The 27,501-nt window shown below is 36.7% G+C and overlaps 1 protein-coding gene across 1 annotated transcript; it reads left to right on the top strand.

Annotated features, from left to right (window-relative positions):
* The first annotated feature begins 24,262 nt into the window (after nt 1-24,262).
* On the top strand, nt 24,263-25,098 carry LOC104248974 (putative invertase inhibitor). Its single transcript, XM_009805333.2, has one exon. It carries the CDS (start codon nt 24,319-24,321, stop codon nt 24,886-24,888), a length of 570 nt encoding a protein of 189 aa, XP_009803635.1. The 5' UTR covers nt 24,263-24,318; the 3' UTR covers nt 24,889-25,098.
* The last annotated feature ends 2,403 nt before the right edge of the window (nt 25,099-27,501 follow it).

Raw genomic sequence — 27,501 nt, 5'->3', positions numbered from 1 at the left:
TCATCGATCGATGGATGGGATTGCGTCAATGATGAGACCAGCCTAACCTAAAGTTGAGGCACTTCCTCTTTTAACGGCGAATCTTAATTGACTGATACTTTGACCAAACTTCTCCAAATTTAAAGTTAAAAATGATTGGTTAAGTTTTTAGAAGAAAAAAAAATATTTTTGAGTAGAAGTAGAAACAGTTTTGGAGAAGTCGAAAATTGTAGCTTTTTCCAAAAGCACTTTTGTGAAAATCACTTTTGAGAAAAATACACTTAGAAACATTTTTTAAAAGCTTGGCCAAACACTAATTGTTGTTCAAAAATACTTTTTAAATTAATTATGCCAAACACAAACTATTTCTTACCAAATGTACCGTAAGAAAAACACTTTTGAAAAAAAGTATTTCTTAAAATAAGCTGATTTTTGAAGCTCGACCAAACCAGCGATAAGAACCTATTTAAAAAAAATGGAGCAGCATAGTATAAAGTAGGTGACATTAGGATAGAATCATATTATCAGTAAAAGTACATGGGCAATTCCAAAGAGGAGCCTTTTGATAAAGTAAAGATATGATGGGATTAGGAATTAGATCCTTTTTTAACCTAGGAATCTATATCCTTAATCTCTTTTCTAAAAGCCTAAAAGGTAAAGGAAACCTATGTCTATTTTCTTCTCTCCTTTGTGTTTAAATGAATGACAAATGAGATTTTGATGCCGAATAGAGGCTCTAATACGCATCAACAATAATTTCTTGTCTTTTCGCCACCATAGAGCTAAGTTACAATTCTATATATTATTATCTAATGTTGCTTATGTTTTCTTGTTCTACAATTTTTTGTTGTTACTTTTTTTTTTGACTTTTTTTAATTACTTTTGCATATTTGTTTGGAGTCGAGGATTTATCGTAAATATCTTCTTTACCTGCACAAGGTATGAATGAGATTGAGTTACATTGAATTTGTTATTGTAGAGCTAAGTTACAAGTGACATCCTGTTAGAAAATAATAAACAGAATTGGCTTTGAGGCGTGAAAATCGACTGTCGTTAAAGAGTTATCGCCTGTATGCTAATTTAGAGAAAATACAAAACGATTCTCTTCAGGATACAACAAAGCCTGCAATAACACTTGTGATTTTCTATATCCACTTCGTTGGAATTCTTGTGTATTTATAGGCAACCAACAGACCCTTTCAGAAAAGATGTCTTGTTTCACAAACAGACACGACTATTTATTCGAATTTTGAATTTAAAATTCAAATAAATTTGATTTTTCTGTTAAAAATAATTAACTCTAGGATCTCGTGCCTGTTGAGTCAATCTCGTGCCTGTTGAGTCAGTCTCGTGCCTGTTGAGACAATCTCGTGCCTGTTGAGTCAGTCTCGTGCCTGTTGAGACAATCTCGTGCCTGTTATGTGCTATTTCATAATGATCAGTGTAAGCACGTGATTTTTGCCCTATATGAGAAATACTTCCAAAAAATTGCAAAATAAAATAATTTTCCTTGGTGTGCAATTTTGAGTACTTTTGTGATATTTTTAGATAATTATTTGTATTTGTTTGTGTTTTCTTATTTGTTAAATTAATAAAAAATACAAAAATATATCGCATTTTGCATGTAGGCTTTAATTCTACAATTGTTAGTAATTAAATTAGTTTTACAAAAATTAAAAATTACAAAAAATAGGCATCTTTTGCATTTTTAGCATTTAATGTCCAAATGAACAATTTTATGCTTAATTATTACTTAATTGCGCGTTAATTGTTATTGGGAGTTAATTTGTGATTTTATAACTTAATTTAGTTCTTAATAATAATTTAAGTATTTTTATAATTTAGTTTTAGAAAATAAAAGAAGAAAAGATAACAAAAATACAAAAGAAAATCGGATTGGGCCACTTCTTCAATTGTAAGCCAAAGGCCCAAAAATTTGCACAATCTTCTCCATGACCCAGTCCACTTCAGACCGGGTCGACCCGGTCCGCCCCATTAACCCATTGACCCAGGACCCATTTTTCATTTTGTCAAAACACAAAACAAAAAAACACAAACAAAAAAAACCCTAAAACCTAAACTAAACATTCGCCCCCTTCCTTACTTTCATCTCCTCCAAACTCCAAAAACATCCCATCCATGGCTGCCCAAACCAGCTCCCTTCGTCCAGTCCGGCAACCACTCGTCCACCACCACCAAACACCACTGTTACACCCAGTCGCTTGGCCCGTCGACCCTACTGTTCCGTCGCCTCTTTCCACTGTACACCCAGTCGCTTCCATGGCCAAGCTCAGCGTCGACCAGCTACTCAGGTTGCTGCGTCCTTCTCATTCGATGTCCTTAAGCCGAACAAGTCGACGCCACTGTGTCACGCTGCTGCCCGCGTCCAGCTGCGACGAGCGTCCATGGCTACTCCAAGCTCGCGCTACTGCTTTTGTCTCTCGCTGCTGCCCTTGTTTCTGAAACACCATGGATTCCATGGATGCAGCTCGTCGCTGCTTACTCCATGGCTAGCCAAACGCACGAACAGCTGCACCACTTCATCTTCTTCAAAGCTCGAGCAGCACCATGGCCAGTCTCCATCGTTGTTTCTTCTGCCTTCATTTTCCTCGCGAACAAACTAGCTGCTTCCGCTCATCACTTCTGCCGCGACAACTGTTGCTGCTGCTGCTGCTTCGGCGTGGCTTCAGTTGTTTCTTAGGTTCGTGTTCGTCGTCGTTTGGTCGAGCTTTGGTCGAGGTTCGTCGAAACAGTCCGTATGTATGTTGTTCGATCCGGTTAGTAGTTTTTGAGTTTTATTGTTGTCCGTATTTTGTTTTGATATTTTCGAATCTAAAATCGGCAAATGTTTGTTTTGTTTATCGTTTGAATTTATTTTTAGTTCATGTTCATGTGTTGTTTGTTAAATTAATTTTTCAGATTTCAAATGAAGGATTAATTAATTATTTTTCATGTTTATTTCATGTTTGTATTGTTGTTTAAGTGAATATTTGTTTGTTTAATGTTTGTTAGATTCAAATTGAAATTTGATTAATTATTTCTTCAATTTGTTTCATGTTGTTATGTATTTTCCAGAAATTAGTTAATGTTGTTTGAGTGATGTGAATCCGTCATGTTTGTTGCTTAAAAACAGATTTAATTCATGTTCATCTTTGTTTGAAGTTCATGTTTAAATCCAGTGATTTAATGTGAGTTTATGTTTGTCTTTGATTTGTTAATTTAGTTTGAATCATGTGTTTTGTTGTTCGTATTGTTGTGTTCTTGCTCATACATTCATGGTCTAAATTAACCAGGATTGTTTCCCGATATGGTTAATTCATTCCATTAATTTTGAGTTGTGTTGTTCATCATGTTCATATAATTGTTGTTGAAGATTGTTGAGAAATTGGTCATCTTGACTATATTTTGGTTGAGTTATGATTAATTGTTTGTTTAGAGCTGAGGGGGTAGTTTTGGTAAATTGCATTGCATTCGGGGGTAGAATGGTAATTGCAATAATGTCAGAGGGGTAATTTGGTAATTAAACATTATTTTGATTCTTTATGTTAAGCATGGGGAACAAATATAATGGGGTGGGGTTTTTGATGTACTTGTTTAATGTAATAGGGGACAAGACAAAACATAATGGGGAGGAATCTTGTACTTTTTTAATATAGGCATGGGGAACATATTGTAATGGGTTGGGAATCTTGTACTTGTTTAATGTAGGCATGGGGAACAAAATTTAAAATAAAGAAAACATTATGTAGTGGGCCAAAGCATGCCATTGGGGGAATAATTTTGTGGTTGGGAATTGAAGACTAGTCTTGCTATATATAGAGGACTATTCTTGACATTAGACTAGAACTTGAACCTTGAGAGGATTTTTTTTGGAGAGAAAAAAGAAGAGAGTTTTTAGAACTTGAATATTAAGAGATACTTGAGAGAGTTTGTGAGAGTAAAAGAGAAATCCAATTTGAACTTTCACTCGAATAATTTCTGTTTGCTTTTCTTCGAGTGTTATTCAAAAATCCGAAGCTACTGCATCTCGTGTCTTTTCTCTCTTCTGCTTTGACTGCGATTGTACTTTTTTCACTGCTGAGTTTTCAATCTGTCACTGGGTTATTCTACTGGTTGTTACTGGTTTTGCGGTGTTGCGGAACCTGCTGTTGCTGCGTTATTACTGTTGCTGACTCCTACTTCTTTGTTCTTGTACTGCTGTTTCCAGGTACACATTTGTACACTCTTGGCTTGAAGCGAAAAATGAAATATTAATCAGGCTCCTGTTCCTGTTGAATTCTTTTGTTTGGATTTGTGTTTGAATATTAATTTTCCTCTCTTCGTATAAAAATGTAGTCGATTAATTAATGAGTAATGAGGTTGCATATGTATGATTTCTTCATCTAATAATGCTAGTTTAAATTATTTGAAGAATAGTTAATCGGCTTTGATATTATTGTGTATTTATCTCATGTTCTAGCAAATAATAAAATGTAGAATGAAAGCAGTTTTTCCATGTACAAACGCGATCGCAATTTTCCGTTCACATAAGCCGTAACTTAATAACTAATAAGTTGCGTTTTTCAGCATGTAAATAATTAGGAGATTTTTCTTTTATTTTAGAGACGAACTTAATAGAAAATGTAGTCGCTATAGGTTTATCCTTTTAAAATAAAAATGAGACGAGCCTCGCCAAATAAATCACAAACCGCCGGGGCCCTCAATAAAATACATAACCATTGACTAGACTTTGGATTTGGCCGTTTAATGAACCCTCACGGCCTCTTCCTAAAATAACAATACGTTAGACTCTTTAGGACGCGCCTTAATAAATCTTACCTTCTTAAACTCGGGTGCACATTTATGTGACCCAAATCCAATTCTCAACGGAGTCGAAATGTGTTTCTAATCACGGGTACATTGATTGTGACGTGGTTCGAGATGCGTGTCCATGACGTTGCAATTTCATTTTTAAAAAAATAAGAACGAGGTGAGCCTCGCCAAATAAAAATACAAATTGCGGGGCCCTCAATAAATATTGCTTTAAAAATTGTTTAGGCTTCGGGATGGACCGTTTAGTAAAATTCCACGGTCCTACCCAAAATAAATACGCTAGTCGCTTTAGGCGCGCCTTTAATAATTTAATTTCCTTAAACTCGGGTGCACATTGATGTGACCCAAATCCAAATCTCAACGGAGTCAAAGTGTGTCGACGACCACGGGTACATTGATTGTAACGCGGTTCGAGATACATTTTCACAACGTTGCAATTCTTGATAAAAACAGTAAATGATAAAAGCGGTTAAAAGTTAAATTTTGCACATAAGTTCACACTTGTATAAAATCAGATAATCAAGCCGAATATAACAGTTGAGCGACCGTGCTAGAACCACGGAACTCGGGAATGCCTAACACCTTCTCCCGGGTTAACAGAATTCCTTATCCGGATTTCTGGTACGCAGACCATAATATAGAGTCATTCTTTTCCTCGATTCGGGATTAAAATTGGTGACTTGGGACACCCTAAATCTCCCAAGTGGCGACTCTGAAATAATTAAACCAATCCCGTTTCGATTGTCCTTTAATTGGAAAAAACTCCCCTTGCGCCCCATCGGGTGCGGAAAAAGGAGGTGTGACAGCTCTGGCGACTCTGCTGGGGATATGTGACCCAGAACCACTGGTTCAGGGTTAAGAATTCGAGCTTAAAATAATTGTTATTATTTGGCTTTATTTATTATCTGATTTTTTTACATGTTTGAGCCTAAGGTGCTAAATGTTGCTTTTACCGCTTTGATATTGTTTGGACTGTATATATAAACTGTGCCGAAACCTCTCTCTTCTCTCTCTTGAGGAGTGCACGCTGGTCGTGGCTTCTTTCTGTTAGTGTCATATACCAAAATAGAACGAGGATTCGGTGGAGTTGCAAAATCGGATGGCCTTTTGGTTACCGGTACACAGCTCCCATCCTCGGCTCGAGTTGTCCGCTCGGGTAAGCCAGGTCTAGAACAAACACCTAGGCTTTAAAACTTAGTATAACAAAGCCTCATGCCGGATCCCTAGTAGGAACGCTTATTTGCATCATGTGCATTTGACTTAGGGGACTCAACACAGGGGTTGGGTCCGTCTAGGACTAGCAACCTGATATGAAAAGACCATCCTGATGCATCTTATTTGTTTTCCGTGCATTTATTTTGTCTCACTGACCGGTGTTTGAATATTATGAATATTGTGACATTGAAAAAAAGAAAAGAAATAGCGGTTAGGGAATTGATTGTTTATTTTTGAAAAAATCCAATACCCAAATACTGTCAAAACTCTGCCGAAATTTTGAGAAAATAATAATAAAAAAAAAGAACGTCTTATTAGTTTGTTTTATTAAAAGCAAAGGAAAAATAGAAGGAAAAAAAATTGTTGTTCTGTCTTGGTTGTTCAAAAAAAATAGAAAAATAAATAAAATAGATTGTTTTAAAAAAAATAGTTTGTTTTGCAAGCGGTTTTATTATTTGTTGCAAATATACATATATAAAAATCCAAAAGTTTTCTGTATTTCCAAAAATGTATATATATCTTTATTTGTTGCAAAAATATTTGTCTTGCAAAGTCTAGAAAAGTTTTTTTTAGACTCCCAGTTTTCAAAACAAAAATCCAAAAATATTTTTCATTATTGGCTTCTTTAGAAAGGTTTTTTTTAATTATTAAAAAAAATATATATATATATAATAAAAAAAATCCGAAAATATTTTCCCTCTTCTTTAAATATTGAAAAGAAAATTCAAAATTCAAAAAAATAATATTTTTTTTTAGAAAGCATTTCTTTAGTAAAGGTAAAATTCCAAAAAAAAAATATTTTCTTTCTTCTTTAGAATAAGAGAAAATCAATCAAAAATCCAAAAAAAATATAACACTTCCTTTATTCTGTTAAAGCAGTTCTTTCACGAATTCAAAAAATAATAATAATAATAATAATTAGTTTATTTACTTTATTCTTGATTGGCCCGAACTACGCGGGTTTGATTCTCACCGGATGCGAGATACGTAGGCAACCCTCATCGGGTCCAACCCCACCTTTTGCTAAAAAAGCCAAAAACAATAAGTAATAAAAAAAAAAAAACATGTCAAAATTTCAATTCTGTCATAAAGAGTTCGGGTGATGCTGTTTTGTCATAAATAGCCGAATGTTCCCGAAAGGGACGCCGGAAGGCTGACTTTGCATAAACAGCCACCTTCGGGTCATTTTTTTAAGATTTGGTCCAGTTGACCCACACAGCCTTAAAAAATCTTCGTCCCCGAGACGTTGAAAGGCCGTGTTTGCAATATTGAGTTTTCTAATTTGAAAAACGATAAAAAGAGTCATAAATAAGCCGGGTGATTCTGTTTTGTCATAAATAGCCGAATGTTCCCGAAAGGGACGCCTGAAGGCTGACTTTGCATAAACAGTCACTTTTTGGGTCATGTTTAGGATTTTTGGTCTAGTTGACCCACACAGCCTTAAAAATCTTCGTCCCCGAGGCGCTGAAGGGCCGTGTTTGCAACTCCACGTTTTCATTGTAATTTGAAAAAAAAACAAAGAGTCAGCAGTTAGGTGAATACCGTTCGGATTTTTGGTCCAAAATAAGCCGACCCAGCTTCGGCCGCGTCTTAAACCGTTCTTGCCGAAATAGCCTTAGAGTATCTTTCAGTTGTCGAAAGGTTATTTTCGTAAAAGAACGGACAAGTTTGTAAAAGTGTCATAAAATAATCCTCCTCGGCCTCGAATTCATGTGGGATTTGGAAGGAGCCACGTTTGCAAAAATAACCGTTCGGTTGCATTTGTCAAACAGAGAAAGGGGGCAGCCTTTTGTTTTTGAGTTTGTAAATCTTTTGATTAGAATATGGGGGTTGTTTGATTTTCAAGTTTGCAGGTCATCTTCAAACCTTTGAAACCTAGTTTGTTATAAAATTGAAAAAATGTGTATTATTGTTTAGCTTTTATTGGTCCGAACTACGCAAGGTATGATTCATGCGGGGTCATGATACGTAGGCAATCTCCATAAGATTCGACCACAACAAAAAAAAATGGAAAAATCAAAAAGGGAAAAATGAAAAAAAATCGAAAAAGAGAAAAGGAAAAAAGGAAAAAAAATGAAAAATCGAAAGAAAAAGAAAATACAAAATAAAATAAAATACAGGGTTTCCCAAAGTGCTTTAAAAGGGGACAAATGAGCAAGCCGGGATGACGCATGTTGTTTGAAGCAAAACATGTAGAAACGGTTAACTGCCTAGGAGCATTACATCATCTATGTGTTGTGATCAAATCTGTTAAACTGTAACGCTAACAAAGCTTGTTGTTGTCTGAAACCAGACGGTTAGTTGTTAAAGAGTTCTGGCAACACACCCTTACCAAACCAGATCCAAAGGACCGGTAGCAACTAGCATGACTACTTCGGAGAATAGTACCGAGGAAGAAGGCCGATGAGCCAGTTGTTAAAGGAAGCGATGGAAAAAATAGAAAGGATGGGATTAGAGATGAATGCAATGCAGCTAGCTCTAGCCAAAGCACAAAAGACCCCTGAGCCACTAGGGCATATGCCGGAATACCTTCACTCTGGCCCCTCAACTAGCCTCCCGAATCACCGTTGTCTTCAGGAGAGAAGCCCCCATGATTCCCAAGCTCCACCGCCCCATCAACCTCTCCCAATACCAAATGTTCCGACTTATATGGGACCCACATCAGCCACCCTGCAAAGATCAAACAGCGAGCCATTACTTCAGGCTCCCGATACGCAATACTATCCCCCTGAGCCTACATTCCATGCCCCCGAACCACATGCCTACAATCCACATTTGGAGGCACCGGCCGAAATTGAAAAGCCGGTTAAAGCCCCAGAACAAGATGAGGTATTGAGGAAATTCAAAAGCCTGGAGCAGTCCTTCAGGAACCTGCATGGATTGGGCAACCAGGTCAGCATGGCCTACAAAGATCTATGCCCTTTCCCGGATGTCCAACTCCCGGTCGGGTTCAAGATGCCTAAGTTTGATTTATATGAAGGGCACGGTGATCCCATGGCACATTTGCGGGGATTCTGTAGTAAAATGAGAGGGGCAGGCGGTAAAGATGAACTGTTGATAGCCTATTTTGGCCAAAGTCTGAGCGGATCGGCACTCGAATGGTATACCAAACAGGATTCCAGCAGATGGTACACTTGGGATGATATGGCGCAGGCTTTTGCAGGTCATTTCCAATACAATCTCGAGATAGTCCCTGACCGTCTCACGTTGTTGAGGACCGGGAAAAAGTCCGGGGAAAGTTTTCGCGAGTTCGGGTTCCGTTGGAGAGAACAAGCAGCCAGAGTCGATCCTCCCATGAGAGAGGGAGAGATGGTGGACTACTTCTTACAAACCTTGGAGCCAACTTACTTTGGTCATCTAGTGACGACAGTTGGTAAATCTTTCAATGAAGTAGTAAAAATGGGCGGTATGATCGAAGAGGGACTCAGGTCCAACAAAATCCTGAGCTATTCGGCAATTAAAGCAACCACTCAGGCCATCCAGAGCGGCACTGAGGGTGTACTGGGGAAGGAGAAGAAAGAAGATGTCACGACTGTTGAGTCTGGAGCCTGGTTCGGATCTAGAGGCCCGTCACCCTACTATAGCCACCCACGACCCTACCACCAAAATTACCCCCGCACTCCATATAGCCCTCCACGACATTATTACTCACTGCCAGATCCCCATTTTTCCGTTCATCATGCACAAACCTATACCCACTCTCCAGCACACGCACAATGGCGTGCACCGGCTCCCCAAAATACATACCCACCTCCACCAAACGTATATCCACTTCCGAGGGCCTATAGAAATCCTCCAGGGTCAGGTTTCCGGGGGAATCAAGCTTTTAAGAATGAGAGGAGGCAGAAATATACTCCGCTGGGAGAATCCTATACTATTGTGTTCCACAAATTGAGGCAGTTAGGCCTATTGAATCCTATTGAGCCCAAATTACCAAATCCTCTTCCTGAAAATCTTGACCCTTCAGCAAGTTGTGAATATTGTTCGGGGGCTCCCGGACACGATACTGAGAGATGTTGGAAGTTGAAGAATGCCGTGCAAGAACTCATCAACACAAATAGGATCGAGGTTCAGGTTCCAGAGCCGCCAAACATTAATGACGATCCGTGCCGGTGAAAATAAATGAAAATTGGACGGTCAACAATTGGACGGCTACTCCTCGTCCTATCCGAAGGGAGTCTTGGTAGTGGGCTCTGATTTTTCTTTCTTGTTTTGGATTATTGCAGAGTTGTAATCCAGTTTTGTTTTAGTGTGAAACTCTGTTATCCCGTATTTCTATAAAGCGAAAGCTTTTCTCTTCTTATTTTGTTTTAAGTCTGTTTTCTTCCTTTTCTCTTTCTAAACAAAGCACTTTATACTGATTCCAATGATGTGGCATGCATAACGGATCTTCAACTTAGTCTAAAAATCAATCTGATTCCGAACTGATTATACAAAAGGTCAATCACGATGACGAATCGGGATACGATGATAATAAAGCCTTCAAAGAGACAAACAGAGAGTTAAGCTAGTTGGAAGAGAAATCCAAGCCCAACTTAAATGACGCATAAGACATCAATTTAGGGGATGCAGACGATATCAGGAAATTTGAAGAGGGACAGCAAGTGTTGAAACGGATCCTCCCACATCAGGCCAAAGCAAAAATGGCAAATTTGTCCCGAATTGGCAGTGGCCATCTATTGTGACCAAGATGTTATCCAGTTGCGCTTTATGTCAGACAGATGTCGAGGGAAGATGCATCGACATTGCTATTAATTGTTGTTTGTTTGTTTATACTTGGCATTCATCGGAGAATGAAATGACGGAGGCAATTTTTTCTTCTATCCAAACATTTTAACCTTTGCTTCCCCTTTTGAGCCTTATCTATTCTTTCATACCCCTTTTTTGGAATCAGTAATGAAAATGAGAAAAAAAAAAGAGAAGAAAAATATAATAAAAACAAAAGAAAAAAAAAAGAAAAAAAAAAGAAAAAAAAGAGTTGTGAACTACGTTTGACCTGATTCCTCAAAGAAGGATACGTAGGCGCCTCACGGCTCGGTCATAGTGTAACCAAAAAATAAGAATCCCCAAGCGAGAAACTGGGGCAGAAGTTATGTTTGTAATGTTGGGAAAGAAGTTCGATTCCAAGAGTTGTAATGGTTTTTACCCATCAGAATTATTTTGAACCCTTTTTGATGCCCTCTTTTTCTTTTAGCCATAAAAAAAACATGTTGATGTCCAAAAAAGACCTCCCGATCAGAATCCGAGGAAAGCCAAGTTAAGCAAATAAAAGCAGAGAAAGTCGGCAACGAATTGATAACCTAAAGAATCCCCAGCAAAGAGTCATATCGGCACCATAAGGCGACGAGAATTGAGAGAAATGAGAGAGTCTCATCAGTGAAAACCCCTCGAAGGGCACTATGAGGCGACAAGGATATAAAGGGGGCTAGCAAGATAAGATTGGCAAAAAATGGGCCGCATCCGGCGAAAGTTGGGCTTCTGCACATCCCCAGCAAAGAGTCATGTCGGCAACACTCCAATCTCCAGCTTAGAAAATAAAATGAGAAGAGTCTTATCGGTGAAAACCTTCACAGACACCATAAGGCGACGAGAATTGAGAGAAATGAGAGAGCCTCATCAGTGAAAACCCCTCGAAGGGCACTATGAGGCGACAAGGATATAAAGGGGGCTAGCAAGATAAGATCCGCATCCGGCGAAAGTTGGGCTTCTGCACATCCCCAGCAAAGTAAGGCCGTCAGAAAAATTGATCGATATGAATAGACTGAGTTGGTTAATCCAGAAATGCATGACATGATCATTGGGATTGATTGTACCATTCGGATAAGTTCTTTATTTTTTCTTTCTCCAACATTTGTTCAGAAAGACTTTTTCTTTCATCTTTTTAAAGTCATCACTTTTTATTTTGGGTTTATAGTGTTTTTCTCCAGTAGTTTGTTTTTAGAAGGATTTTGTTTTTCAGAGCTTACTACTAATTGCCAAAATGCTGCGAAGCAAAAGGCGAACAGGACATGCCAAAGATAATACAATGAAACGGAAAAGACATTTGTTGCAAGACCGAATGATGAGTTGGCCTAAATGTCAAGGGGGTATAGTGAAAAAGGGGTCAAGATGCAAGAGCATCCTTGGCCAATCATCGATCAAATTCCAAAAAGGTCGGACAATGTGGAGCAAGGAAAGAAGAGGAAAAACCACCCCCAACGGGAATGTGTTCACCAGCAGGGACATGATCCCCAACAGTAATATCATCCCCAATAAATAGTATCATCCTCAGCAAGTTCTGATAGTGTAATGGAACGCCGAAAAAAAAAAGAAAAAAAGAAAAAAAAAAGAAAAAAAAAGAAAAAAAAAAGAAAAAAAGGGAAAGCAACCATATTTTTTTCTTTTAAAACTAACAAAATCTTTCTTTGATTTGAAGCAGGGAAAAGAAATGTTACAGATGGCGGAAGAACATGCCATAAAAAAGATCATCAAACCGGGGCAGAAAATTTTCTCATCGCGAAAATTTTCTCAAAAAAAACAGGCGCCCACCTGAATAACGAGAGGAATACTTTTCTGTCTATTCATTTCAGGCACCCACCTGTATAACAAGGGAATACATCTCATGTCTTTACCATCAGGCGCCCACCTGTATAACAAGGGAATACATTCCATGCCTTTACCAATAGGAGATACACTTCCTAGGTCTAGTTTTGCCAATAGGAGACGCACTTCCTAAGTTTTACCCATAGGAGACGCATTTCCTCCTAAGTTTAATTTTACATATAGGAGACGCATTTCCTCGTAAGTTTATATTTTAACAATAGGAGAGGCATTTCCTCCTAAGTTTAGTTTTACCTATAGGAGACGCATTTCCTCCTAAGTTTACATAGGAGACGCATTTCCTCCTAAGTATAGTTTTACCCATAGGAGATGCATTTCCTCCTAAGTTTAGTTTTACCCAATCCTAAGTTGTTGTTGAAATTGGGAGCCCGCCCATAATAACAGAGGCATACATTTCAGTCTTTATATTTCCAGAGTTGAAGTTGGGAGCCCGCCCATAATAACAGAGGAATACATTCAGTCTTTTCATTTCAGGTGTTGAAATTGGGAGCCCGCCCATAATAACAGAGGAATACGTTCCAGTCTTTATATTTCAAGCGTTGAAGTTGGGAGCCCGCCCAGATAACAGAGGAATACATTCAGTCTTTGTTTTTCAAGTGTTGAAGTTGGGAGCCCGCCCATAATAACAGAGGAATACATTCAGTCTTTATTTTTCAAGTGTTGAAGTTGGGAGCCCGCCCATAATAACAGAGGCATACATTTCAGTCTTTATATTTCCAGAGTTGAAGTTGGGAGCCCGCCCAGATAACAGAGGCATACATTTCAGTCTTTATATTTCCAGAGTTGAAGTTGGGAGCCCGCCCATAATAACAGAGGAATACATTCAGTCTTTACTTTTCAAGCGTTGAAGTTGGGAGCCCGCCCATAATAACAGAGGAATACATTCAGTCTTTATTTTCAAGAGTTGAAGTTGGGAGCCCGCCCATAATAACAGAGGAATACATTCAGTCTTTATATTTCCAGAGTTGAAGTTGGGAGCCCGCCCATAATAACAGAGGAATACATTCAGTCTTTATATTTCAAGCGTTGAAATTGGGAGCCCGCCCATAATAACAGAGGAATACATTCAGTCTTTACTTTTCAAGTGTTGAAGTTGGGAGCCCGCCCAGATAACAGAGGCATACATTCAGTCTTTACATTTCAAGCGTTGAAGTTGGGAGCCCGCCCAGATAACAGAGGAATACATTCAGTCTTTATATCTCCAGAGTTGAAGTTGGGAGCCCGCCCAGATAACAGAGGCATACATTTTAGCCTTTTCATTTCAAGCGTTGAAGTTGGGAGCCCGCCCAGATAATAGAGGCATACATTTCAGTCTTTATATTTCGAGCGTTGAAGTTGGGAGCCCGCCCAGATAACAGAGGAATACATTCAGCATTAATTTTCAAGTATTGAAGTTGGGAGCCCGCCCATACAACAGAGGCATAGGTTTCAAGATCAAGTCAGAGGACAATAAAACAGAGGGTTACAGCAGGAATCCCCAACAGGAAACAATAAAAAATCCCAGCACCGGGAAGCAAAAGGTTGCAACAAGAGGTCCCAGCACATACTCAAGAGCATGGGTCAAAAGGAAGAAAAGCATCGGAAGAAAAGCACCGGAGGAAACACAAGCCGACGAGAAAGCCAGGCAACAAGAACAAATTTCAGTCTAGCCTAGCTTCTTGTTTTTATTTTAAGTACGGTGTAATAAGGAGATCGGTAAGCAGTGATAACAACATGCAACAGCAGTAACATTGCAATCCCACGGTAGTCCCAGCTACCAAAATTTCCCGAACTACATTAACCTGATTCCCCTTTAGCCAGGGATATGTAGGAAACCTTTGAAGCAAAGGTTCGGTTAAATCTTTTAAAAAAAATGCTTCACACGGAGTACTCGGATGGGCAAAAATCGCTCGCTTTATCTTTGCACGAAAACCCTTCGTGTCTCCGGGCAAAGAGGGGCAGCTGTAAGCACGTGATTTTTGCCCTATATGAGAAATACTCCCAAAAAATTGCAAAATAAAATAATTTTCCTTGGTGTGCAATTTTGAGTACTTTTGTGATATTTTTAGATAATTATTTGTATTTGTCTGTGTTTGCTTATTTGTTAAATTAATAAAAAATACAAAAATATATCGCATTTTGCATGTAGGCTTTAATTCTACAATTGTTAGTAATTAAATTAGTTTTACAAAAATTAAAAATTACAAAAAATAGGCATCTTTTGCATTTTTAGCATTTAATGTCCAAATGAACAATTTTATGCTTAATTATTACTTAATTGCGCGTTAATTGTTATTGGGAGTTAATTTGCGATTTTATAACTTAATTTAGTTCTTAATAATAATTTAAGTATTTTTATAATTTAGTTTTAGAAAATAAAAGAAGAAAAGATAACAAAAATACAAATAAAAATCGGATTGGGCCACTTCTTCAATTTTCAACCCCAGGCCCAAACAATTGTCCACGACCCAGTCCACTTCACACGGGGTCGACCCGGTCCGCCCCATTAACCCATTGACCCAGGACCCATTTTTCATTTTGTCAAAACACAAAACAAAAAACACAAACAAAAAAAACCCTAAAACCTAAACTAAACATTCGCCCCCTTCCTTACTTTCATCTCCTCCAAACTCCAAAAACACCCCATCCATGGCTGCCCAAACCAGCTCCCTTCGTCCAGTCCGGCACCCACTCGTCGACCACCACCAAACACCACTGTTACACCCAGTCGCTTGGCCCGTCGACCCTACTGTTCCGTCGCCTCCTTCCACTGTTACACCCAGTCGCTTCCATGGCCAAGCTCATCGTCGACCAGCTGCTCAGGTTGCTGCGTCCTTCTCCTTCGATGTCCTTAAGCCGAACAAGTCGACGCCACTGTGTCACGCTGCTGCCCGCGTCCAGCTGCGACGAGCGTCCATGGCTACTCCAAGCTCGCGCTACTGCTTTTGTCTCTCGCTGCTGCCCTTGTTTCTGAAACACCATGGATTCCATGGATGCAGCTCGTCGCTGCTTACTCCATGGCTAGCCAAACGCACGAACAGCTGCACCACTTCATCTTCTTCAAAGCTCGAGCAGCACCATGGCCAGTCTCCATCGTTGTTTCTTCTGCCTTCATTTTCCTCGCTAACAAACTAGCTGCTTCCGTTCATCACTTCTGCCACGACAACTGTTGTTGCTGCTGCTTCGGCGTGGCTTCAGTTGTTTCTTAGGTTCGTGTTCGTCGTCGTTTGGTCGAGCTTTGGTCGAGGTTCGTCGAAACAGTCCGTATGTATGTTGTTCGATCCGGTTAGTAGTTTTTGAGTTTTATTGTTGTCCGTATTTTGTTTTGATATTTTCGAATCTAAAATCGGCAAATGTTTGTTTTGTTTAATCGTTTGAATTTATTTTTAGTTCATGTTCATGTGTTGTTTGTTAAATTAATTTTTCAGATTTCAAATGAAGGATTAATTAATTATTTTTCATGTTTATTTCATGTTTGTATTGTTGTTTAAGTGAATATTTGTTTGTTTAATGTTTGTTAGATTCAAACTGAAATTTGATTAATTATTTCTTCAATTTGTTTCATGTTTCTATGTATTTTCCAGAAAATATTAATGTTGTTTGAATCGTTAGAATCCGTCATGTTTGTTGCTAAAAATAGATTTAATTCATGTTCATCTTTGTTTGAAGTTCATGTTTAAATCCAGTGATTTAATGTGAGTTTATGTTTGTCTTTGATTTGTTAATTTAGTTTGAATCATGTGTTTTGTTGTTCGTATTGTTGTGTTCTTGCTCATACATTCATGGTCTAAATTAACCAGGATTGTTTCCCGATATGGTTAATTCATTCCATTAATTTTGAGTTGTGTTGTTCATCATGTTCATATAATTGTTGTTGAAGATTGTTGAGAAATTGGTCATCTTGACTATATTTTGGTTGAGTTATGATTAATTGTTTGTTTAGAGCTGAGGGGGTAGTTTTGGTAAATTGCATTGCATTCGGGGGTAGAATGGTAATTGCAATAATGTCAGAGGGGTAATTTGGTAATTAAACATTATTTTGATTCTTTATGTTAAGCATAGGCAACAAATATAATGTGGTGGGGTTTTTGATGTACTTGTTTAATGTAATAGGGGACAAGACAAAACATAATGGGGAGGAATCTTGTACTTTTTTAATATAGGCATGGGGAACATATTGTAATGGGTTGGGAATCTTGTACTTGTTTAATGTAGGCATGGGGAACAAAATTTAAAATAAAGAAAACATTATGTAGTGGGCCAAAGCATGCCATTGGGGGAATAATTTTGGGGTTGGGAATTGAAGACTTGTCTTGCTATATATAGAGGACTATTCTTGACATTAGACTAGAACTTGAACCTTGAGAGGATTTTTTTTGGAGAGAAAAAAGAAGAGAGTTTTTAGAACTTGAATATTAAGAGATACTTGAGAGAGTTTGTGAGAGTAAAAGAGAAATCCAATTTGAACTTTCACTCGAATAATTTCTGTTTGCTTTTCTTCGAGTGTTATTCAAAAATCCGAAGCTACTGCATCTCGTGTCTTTTCTCTCTTCTGCTTTGACTGCGATTGTACTTTTTTCACTGCTGAGTTTTCAATCTGTCACTGGGTTATTCTACTGGTTGTTACTGGTTTTGCGGTGTTGCGGAACCTGCTGTTGCTGCGTTATTACTGTTGCTGACTCCTACTTCTTTGTTCTTGTACTGCTGTTTCCAGGTACACATTTGTACACTCTTGGCTTGAAGCGAAAAATGAAATATTAATCAGGCTCCTGTTCCTGTTGAATTCTTTTGTTTGGATTTGTGTTTGAATATTAATTTTCCTCTCTTCGTATAAAAATGTAGTCGATTAATTAATGAGTAATGAGGTTGCATATGTATGATTTCTTCATCTAATAATGCTAGTTTAAATTATTTGAAGAATAGTTAATCGGCTTTGATATTATTGTGTATTTATCTCATGTTCTAGCAAATAATAAAATGTAGAATGAAAGCAGTTTTTCCATGTACAAACGCGATCGCAATTTTCCGTTCACATAAGCCGTAACTTAATAACTAATAAGTTGCGTTTTTCAGCATGTAAATAATTAGGAGATTTTTCTTTTATTTTAGAGACGAACTTAATAGAAAATGTAGTCGCTATAGGTTTATCCTTTTAAAATAAAAATGAGACGAGCCTCGCCAAATAAATCACAAACCGCCGGGGCCCTCAATAAAATACATAACCATTGACTAGACTTTGGATTTGGCCGTTTAATGAACCCTCACGGCCTCTTCCTAAAATAACAATACGTTAGACTCTTTAGGACGCGCCTTAATAAATCTTACCTTCTTAAACTCGGGTGCACATTTATGTGACCCAAATCCAATTCTCAACGGAGTCGAAATGTGTTTCTAATCACGGGTACATTGATTGTGACGTGGTTCGAGATGCGTGTCCATGACGTTGCAATTTCATTTTTAAAGAAATAAAGAACGAGGTGAGCCTCGCCAAATAAAAATACAAATTGCGGGGCCCTCAATAAATATTGCTTTAAAAATTGTTTAGGCTTCGGGATGGACCGTTTAGTAAAATTCCACGGTCCTACCCAAAATAAATACGCTAGTCGCTTTAGGCGCGCCTTTAATAATTTAATTTCCTTAAACTCGGGTGCACATTGATGTGACCCAAATCCAAATCTCAACGGAGTCAAAGTGTGTCGACGACCACGGGTACATTGATTGTAACGCGGTTCGAGATACATTTTCACAACGTTGCAATTCTTGATAAAAACAGTAAATGATAAAAGCGGTTAAAAGTTAAATTTTGCACATAAGTTCACACTTGTATAAAATCAGATAATCAAGCCGAATATAACAGTTGAGCGACCGTGCTAGAACCACGGAACTCGGGAATGCCTAACACCTTCTCCCGGGTTAACAGAATTCCTTATCCGGATTTCTGGTACGCAGACCATAATATAGAGTCATTCTTTTCCTCGATTCGGGATTAAAATTGGTGACTTGGGACACCCTAAATCTCCCAAGTGGCGACTCTGAAATAATTAAACCAATCCCATTTCGATTGTCCTTTAATTGGAAAAAACTCCCCTTGCGCCCCATCGGGTGCGGAAAAAGAAGGTGTGACAATCAGTTCCAAGGCTAACATGCACGGTACGAGTAAGGTCGGTCCCGGGAGTGTTTCACATGACAGGCACGGAACTTCTTTCTTCCGTTGTGGGAAGAATCCCACTTCCAACTTGCCAATAACAAACTATCTTACAATCCCCCACTAGTTTGTTATTTCACTTCATAACACTTGTGTATAATTGAAAGTATCTTTTACAGATTTGAACTTTCCTTTAGTGTAAGTACATTAAAGTTTTGACGAAGTTAATGGTATCTTAAGATTTGAACCACAAATCCTTGTGCCAAAACCGAAAATACCACACACACAGCGTTATCTAGTAGCTTAGAAAATCCAGTATTCGCTTTAGCACGTTTACGGCCATGTGCTCATCCTGAATTCATGAATATTTACAAGATCAACCCTTTAAATCTTGCTAGAAGCGGCACCACTTCAATATTCATATAGGTGGAATTAGTTACTATGTCCCTGTTACTCCAGACATTAATAATTCCATTAAGATTAATCAACCTCTTCATGTAACAGTATGCACTTTGGAGTTTGTCTTTATGCCCCTGTTATAACAAGCATTTAACAACTCCTTAACTCCTCACATAACAGTAAGTAGTACAATAGAATTAGGGCTCCTAAAGAGGAGATCAGTGCTTAAACAATACAAGTAACTTGTTATTACCCATTGAACTTATATTGTTAGAGTGTATACTAACTCAAAGTGGGGTTCCTATTCCTTGTATTTAATTTAAGGGTCTCAGCCCCATCCCTCCACAAGTTTGTTGTACTACATCTCTACCTAATGGCTTCGTAAGTGGATCAACCAAATTCTTATTTGATCTCACATATATTATAGCTATAGCTCCATTTGTAATTAATTCTCTTATATAAGCATGTCTCAAGCTTATATGTCTCGATTTCCCATTATATATTTTATTGTGAGCAACACACATTGTAGTCTCACTATCACAGAATATGGAAATGGCTGGCATAGGTTGTGGCCACAACTTTATATCAAGTAACATATTCCTCAGCCATTCTGCTTCTTTTCCAGCAGCTGCTAATGCAATAAATTCAGATTCCATAGTAGAATGGAAAATACATGTTTGTTTCTTGGATGCCCAACTAATGGCTCCACCGCCTAGAGTAAATATCCATCCTGATGTGGATTTATTATCATTAACACTTGTAATCCAACTTGCATCAGAATATCCCTCTAATACATTAGGAAAACCATTATAGCAAATGCCTAAGTGCTTTGTATATTTTAAATATCCAAGTACTCTACTTATTGCTTTCCAATGATCATTACCTGGATTACTGGTAAACCTTGAAAGTTTACAAACAGCAAATGCAATGTCGGGTCTAGTGCAATGCATTGCATACATCATACTACCTATCGCACTTGCATACTCCAACTGTGCTACTGCTCTTCCAGTATTTGCAGTTAGCTTAACACTAGAATCATAAGGAGTATTATACCCCTTTATTCCTAAATGACTGAATTTAGTAAGGATTTTATCTATATAATGTGCTTGTGACAAAGTCACTTGCTTGTTATCTCTTTTGACCTTGATTCCCAAAATAGTATCAACTTCATTTAAATCCTTCATTTTAAAAACTGAGGTTAGATACTTCTTGGTCTCGGTAATTCCTTGTAGATTCGTACCAAAAATCAGCATGTCATCGACATATAAACAAATTATTACTCCATATTCTTTTGTAAATTTAGAGTAAATGCACTTGTCTGCATTATTATGTACGAATCCGGTTGATAGTATTACACTATCAAATCTTTCATGCCACTGTTTAGGCGCTTGTTTAAGACTATAAAGAGACTTTATCAATTTACAAACTTTCTTCTCGTTTTCCGGAAGAACAAATCCTTCAGGTTGTTGCATATATATTTCTTCACTAAGGTTCCCATTTAAAAAGGCTGTTTTAACATCCATTTGATGTACGTAAAGATCATAGATAGAGGCCAAGGATAAAAGGACTCTAATGGATGTTATTCTTGCAACAGGAGCATATGTATCAAAATAGTCTATGCCTTCCTTTTGAGTGAAACCTTTTGCAACTAATCTTGCTTTGAAGGTTTGGACAGAACCATCTGTATTGTACTTTCTCCTAAAGACCCACTTACAACCTATAGGTTTTGATCCAAGAGGAAGATATTACATGCAATTAGTAGTGCTTCACCCCATAAATTATGTGGCAAATGTGCATTAAGTAACATAGCATTAACCATATCCACCAAAGTTCTATTTTTTCTTTCCGCTAACCCATTTTGTTGAGGAGTATAAGGGGCACTCATTTGATGTATTAGGCCATGCTCTTCACAGAACTTATTAAATTCGTTAGGAAAATATTCTCCGCCTCTATCACTTCGAATAATTTTAATTTTCCTACTCCTTTGATTTTCCACAACAGACTTGTATTCTTTAAACTTTTGAAAAGCTTCGTCCTTAGTTCTAAGTAGGTAAACATATGTAAATCTAGAGAAGTCGTCTATAAAAGTAATAAAATATCTTTTGCCTCCTCTAGTTAATTCTCCATTTAATTCACACAAATCTGAATGTATTAAATCTAATAGTTCTGTGGATCTTTCAACTTTACGAAATGGTTTCTTTGTCATCTTTGCTTGTATGCAAATTTCACATTTTATATGTTGAGTTTTACATGAGATATAACCATTTTTGGACATATAATTCAAGGAGCCAAAATTTAAATGTCCTAGTCTAGCATGCCATAAACAAGAATCAGACTCAACGATGTAAGCAGAAACATAATTTATTTCATTAATACTCAATTTGAACATGCCGTTACAGTTATAGCCTTTTCCAACAAAAACACCATTCTTAGACACTATTACATGATCAGACTCAATAACTATCTTGAAGCCTTTCTTTGACAATGATGACAACTAAAGTTCTTTCTCTTTTTAAAAGAAGACTTTTTGGAAACTTTCAGATGTTTGTTCCCACTTCCTGAATCATTCTGACTGACAAAATTGACTGCGGAACTCGAAGGCTGACTAATAGCATCACTAGCACGAGTCTCACTTTCAATTTGAATGTGAGTTCGAAATTGTTCCACAATCATTTTATCCATAGAATGTAGGATTTTCTTTCTATAGTCATTCCACGAGGAAGGCAATTTCGAAAGAATAGCACCTATTTGAAGTGCATCAGGAATTTTAACTTCAAGATCACTTAGTTTTGATACTAAGATTTGCAGTTCATGAATCTAATCCATTATAGGCCTAGTATCAAATATTTTAAATTCAAAGTACTATAGAGCCAGGAATTTGTCAATACCTCGTTTTTCATTCTGGTATGCAGTTTGTAGAGCAGTCCAAATCTCTCTTGGCGACTTCAGATTGCAGTAAAGATCATAGAGTCGATCTGTCAAAGTATTCAGAATATGGCCGCGACACAACAGTTCATCATGTTCTCGTTTCTTCCTTTCTTCCTTGACTACGTCAGAATCTTCTGCTGTGGGCTCAGGCATCGGAGGCAAGGCAGAATCAAGAACATAGTAGATATTGAGAGCGGACAACAAGAATATCATCTTGTCTCTCCAACGGGTAAAGTTCGTTCCATCAAAGTGATCAAGTTTGATGAACTCCTTCGGATTCTCAACAACAGACATCAATTTCTCCATAGCAGAATAACTCTTTAAGATTGTTAGAAAATAATAAACAGAATTGGCTTTGAGGCGTGAAAATCGACTGTCCTTAAAGAGTTATCGCCTGTATATTAATTTAGGGAAAATACAAAACGATTCTCTTCAGGATACAACAAAGCCTGCAATAACACTTGTGATTTTCTATATCCACTTCGTTGGAATTCTTGTGTATTTATAGGCAACCAACAGACCCTTTCAGAAAAGATGTCTTGTTTCACAAACAAACACGACTATTTATTCGAATTTTGAATTTAAAATTCAAATAAATTTGATTTTTCTGTTAAAAATAATTAACTCTAGGATCTCGTGCCTGTTGAGTCAATCTTGTGCCTGTTGAGTCAGTCTCGTGCCTGTTGAGACAATCTCGTGTCTGTTGAGTCAGTCTCGTGCCTGTTGAGACAATCTCGTGCATGTTATGTGCTATTTCATAATGATCAGTTCCGAGGCTAACAGGCACGGTACGAGTAAGGTCTGTCCCGGGAGTGTTTCACATGACAAGCACAGAACTTCTTTCTTCCGTTGTGGGAAGAATCTCACTCCCAACTTGCCAATAACAAACTATCTTACACATCCATCATCATCAAAAGGGTATATAACCAGAATCGGACGTATGGTATAATAAATACTTTCAAAGTAATATTATTTACGATAACTATTTGCAACGAGAAGGATGACAAATAGCGGTGGAAAATAATGTATATATATAATACAATAGCGACAAACAGCGGTTGATCAGAAGGAAAAATCAATTTGAAAGAGAAAGTAAAGTTTTAAAAAACACCACAAATTCATATTCAAAATAATAGAATTCATGTGATTATAAGTGAATAATGCTTGACTTGTGCAAAATACTGCTTGTATCACTTGCGACAAACCAAATCTTACCCATCCATTTTAATTCAGTTATTAGCTTCACAACTTTCAAAGAATGGGCATATCATGATGTGTACGTACTAGTTTTTCTAACAAATTAAAGCCTCCCATTCCAGTTTGTTACTGCTTATGTCCTACTTCTTTAGATTTCCTCCTCAAACTTTCTAAAGGCAAATTCCAGGTAAGGTTCCAATTTAATCAATCACTGCTCATATATAACACAAGTATTTCCACCATTGAATGTTGAAAATGCCTAAAGACCCCTTTTCACAGGAGAATTTTCTTTTCTCTATCTTGATGTGACCAGTGCTTTATAAGGCGGAGGTAGTGAGGCTAGACATTTTATTTGATACGGGACTAGGCGTAAGACTCAAGATATAGGGTGTAAATCCCACAGATTTTTAATTTATAAATTAATAATATAGCATAATAATATATAGAAAATACATTAAAGTTAAAAATTAACAAATCCTTCAGTCTTTTACTAACAAAGGAAATCTCTTTTTTTTAAGCAGAAGGGAGTTTGACTGCAAGACTTACTTGTCGAGCAGGGACAAAAATCAGCCTTAGTGATTCAAATGTGAATATGAAAAAGATGAAGTATAGATTTGAATATCACCAATAACCTAGGTGAAAATTCCAAGAAACACCTTTAAATTATAACCAATACTAGACCATAAAGCCAAGTTATTAGCACTATCACATAAGATGACATACGGAATTAAGATTACCACTAAAGTTATGAAAGACTGCAATAAACAATGGAGTTACATTTAGGCTTTAACAACAAGAGTTAAATTTCTAAAACAATAGGACAATAATCAACAGAAAATGACTTCTCACCATCTCAAAATTGCAACAACACCTAATGCCTAAGGACAAGTCATAAAAACATGTATTAAGAACAAAATCATGATCAGCCGGTTATAATTTCATAAATAAATCTCACCCTCTTCCATTATTTAATAAACCAAAATACTTCTTCCCCTTCAAAACTATAAATATATAGCCTCTTTGGGAGAAAACAAGAAAGACATGTCATACCAAACAACCTAAAAATGAAGCCTCTTTCCTCTTTCTTCCTTCTTCTGTCCCTATTTCTCTCCTTATTTTTCCTACTATTCCATGGCTCAGAAGCCCAGAATTTAATACAAAATACTTGCAAAACATGTTCAAAAGATGATCCAAATATTAAGTATGGTTTTTGCACTTCATCTCTACAAGCTGCTCCAGCCAGTCAATGTGCTACTCTTCGTGGACTCGGGATGATTTCGATTAGGTTAATTCGATACAACGTTACTGATACGAGGTGTCATATTAAGACTTTAATGAAGGAAAAGAAATTGGATCCTTATGTAAGAAGGTGTTTGAGTGATTGTTTTGAACTTTATTCAGACGCTATTCCGTCTATCAAGCTTGCTATGAAGAGTTATAACGCGAAAAAATATTATGATGCTAACATACAAATAAGTTCAATTATGGATGCTACCACGACCTGTGAAGATGGATTTAAGGAGAAAGCTGGTGTTGTGTCACCATTAACAAAGAGAAATGAAATCACTTTTCAGTTGTCTGCAGTGGCACTTTCTGTTATGAATCTTATTAAGAATAATGGGTCAACTGGTTGATATTTTATATTCAAGAATTCTTAATTTTGAATGTTAATATTCATCTATGTTAGATTTTCCTTCATAAGGTAGCTTCTCTATCTATCTTCTACTCTTTTTTTGGGGGTGGTATATTATTTCCTTGAATTTCTGTACTTAAACTGTTTGTTTTGTCTGACCTATATTGGATATCTTAGTTTTTATCTAAGAAAAATTGCAAAAATTAGTTAAGCTTGGTAATATTATGATAAATTTAATTTATTTGATCTTGCAATTAAGGTAGTAGAGTAGGATTTAACTTATAGTATGCACTAACTGTGATTTTTTTACACTGTATCATTTTATTTTAACTTGTTTTAGGAGGTAATCCAGCTTATTTATTAGGTTGCTAATCTCACTTTTATGGATGATATATCTATTTATGTAGTTGATTAAAAATTATTTAATAGTGTTAGTCTATAAAATTAAGCTATAGTTTGAACTATTCGTTTTTCCCTTTAGTAAAGCCCGTGCAAGATAAGGGTGCGATCGCATTATCATTTTTAGGCTTTACTTGTGAGATTACGCTGAGTATTGTATTGTTATTATAATTTGAGTAAAGATTTTGTTTTAAGAGTGCTCCCGTTAGTAAACTTGTTATATTATGACAATTTTTTGGCAAAATTTAAAATGAAAGTTGTTTTAGGAAAGAAGATTCTAAATAAACTACTATGCTATTTCTCAATTTAGTAAAGTTTCCATTTTAAAAAAATAAAAAAATAGTAAAGTTTGGTTTTCAAGATGAAGGGAATTTTGGAATGACTTAAGGCGTCAATGTCACAATGTCATCTCGTGAAACAAAACCTCATCTTGTTGAGTTGGATTTTTTTTTTATTTTTTTTTTGAGTTGGATTTGGTAGGAACCGAAGCCTTTGTTTCATTGTTTGTTGGCCTAATGATCAAGTAGATAAAATAGTGGAGACTTCGTACTTATACTTCCTAACATATAGACCCTTTTCCACATAGTAAATTGCCCATATTTTTAAAGCTCCAACTCTTTGCAGAAAAAAATTCTTTATATGTTTGTGTAACTATATTCTCAAAACGCAAAAGTCAGTCTTGCTTGATTTCCCGGCTAACACAATATGCATATATAATAGACTGGCATCACTTAAAATAATATAAAATCGGTATCAATTTAGGACATGAAATAAATTTTAACTTAAGTATAGTTCTAGACCCAAACTCACTTTTGTACTAGTAGAATTGCAACAGTAGACCAACATAAATACATATATTTAGTGATAGGAACTTGAATATTCTTGGAGCATTATGTGTGGTTCATGGGTAGTCCGATGCACGAAGCATCTCGCATTCGCGTAATGTTTGGGGAAGGGTGCGCTCCTACAGATGATATGTAGACCGCCTACCCTAATGCAATTCAGTGGTTGCTTCCGCAGCTCGAAATCGTAATTCATAGGTCACACAGAAATATTTTACAGTTGCTCCAAGGCTCCGCTTCCTGTGATTCATAAACAAAAGGGTAAATGTGCTAGCAAGGCAGTAGTGTTGCTCAAAATTCTCCATGAATATAATTTCAATGGGGGAATTCGGGTCCGATGGGGAAGGCGGAAATAACAAATCATAGATTTTATTGTGTTATTCGGCTGTTCCAATATTCTGTTTCTAAAGTGATTTTTCGCTTTTATTTGAAATTGAAATGACAATGCCTCCTTCAATCAATCAGCAAAAGAAACAGAAAAAAGATGCCATGGCATAGTACAACGAATCTCTCTTTTATTCTGTTTAACCATATGATTTGAGAAGCATACTGCTTGGACTGATTTGGATTTACCTTTTTATTTTTTTTAGTTTCTTACTTAGAGCCCGTTTGGATCAGGTGATTTGAAGTAGCTGATAAACATTAGGTGTTGAGAAACACTTTTAAGTGTTGAAACTGATTTAATAAATAAGCAATTACGTGTTTGGATACAAGTGCTGAAATTGATAATACGATGCGGCAATATTTGATAAAAAAGTGTTGATAAGCTCTTTTTCTATTAAAATAACTTAAATAACCTTAGAACTGTTTACACATATAAGGGCTTAATTTCTTCAAAATTTTATATTCCCGATCGATTCAAATACAAAATATTCTATTTGTCATTTTATTTTAAATACAATTGTGCTTAGATACGATAATTTTTGATAAGCATATAATCATAAGTTATAATAATTAATAAATTGATAAAAGTTTCTCAGTAAAAATAAACCTAAATAGGACAAAATATTTGAAGAGAAACAAATATTGTTTTCATCACCACAACACTTAGAAAGCAATACATCAAAAATTTGATATGTCCTCATTTATTACATATAGTTCAAAGATCAATATGCAATCACATAGATATAAATATGCAAAGGAATAGAGAATTTACTTATCTTAAATAGCCAATGAGAACTGCAAACTTGAAGGGGGAGGGGGGTGTTTAGGTTGAAAAAATACATGACGCAGTGAGTATCGATGCAGGAGTTTTGTTCTAAAAAGGATTATTTTAAGGATAAAATGGTAAAAATCTTGGTCAAACATAAAGTGCTAGTAATCTAAAAATTCATAAGCTGGGGTGACCAGCTTATGACTTTTGGCTTATTTTT

The sequence above is a fragment of the Nicotiana sylvestris genome, chromosome 1, assembly GCF_000393655.2.
Source record: "Nicotiana sylvestris chromosome 1, ASM39365v2, whole genome shotgun sequence".
Classification (NCBI taxonomy): Eukaryota; Viridiplantae; Streptophyta; class Magnoliopsida; order Solanales; family Solanaceae; genus Nicotiana; species Nicotiana sylvestris.
Note: the sequence above shows the minus strand (reverse complement) of the source record. Positions and strands in the feature narration are given on the sequence as shown.

Coding starts and splice junctions, on each gene's coding strand:
- LOC104248974 (XM_009805333.2), top strand. CDS start 24,319: ATGAAGCCTCTTTCCTCTTTCTTCCTTCTTCTGTCCCTATTTCTCTCC.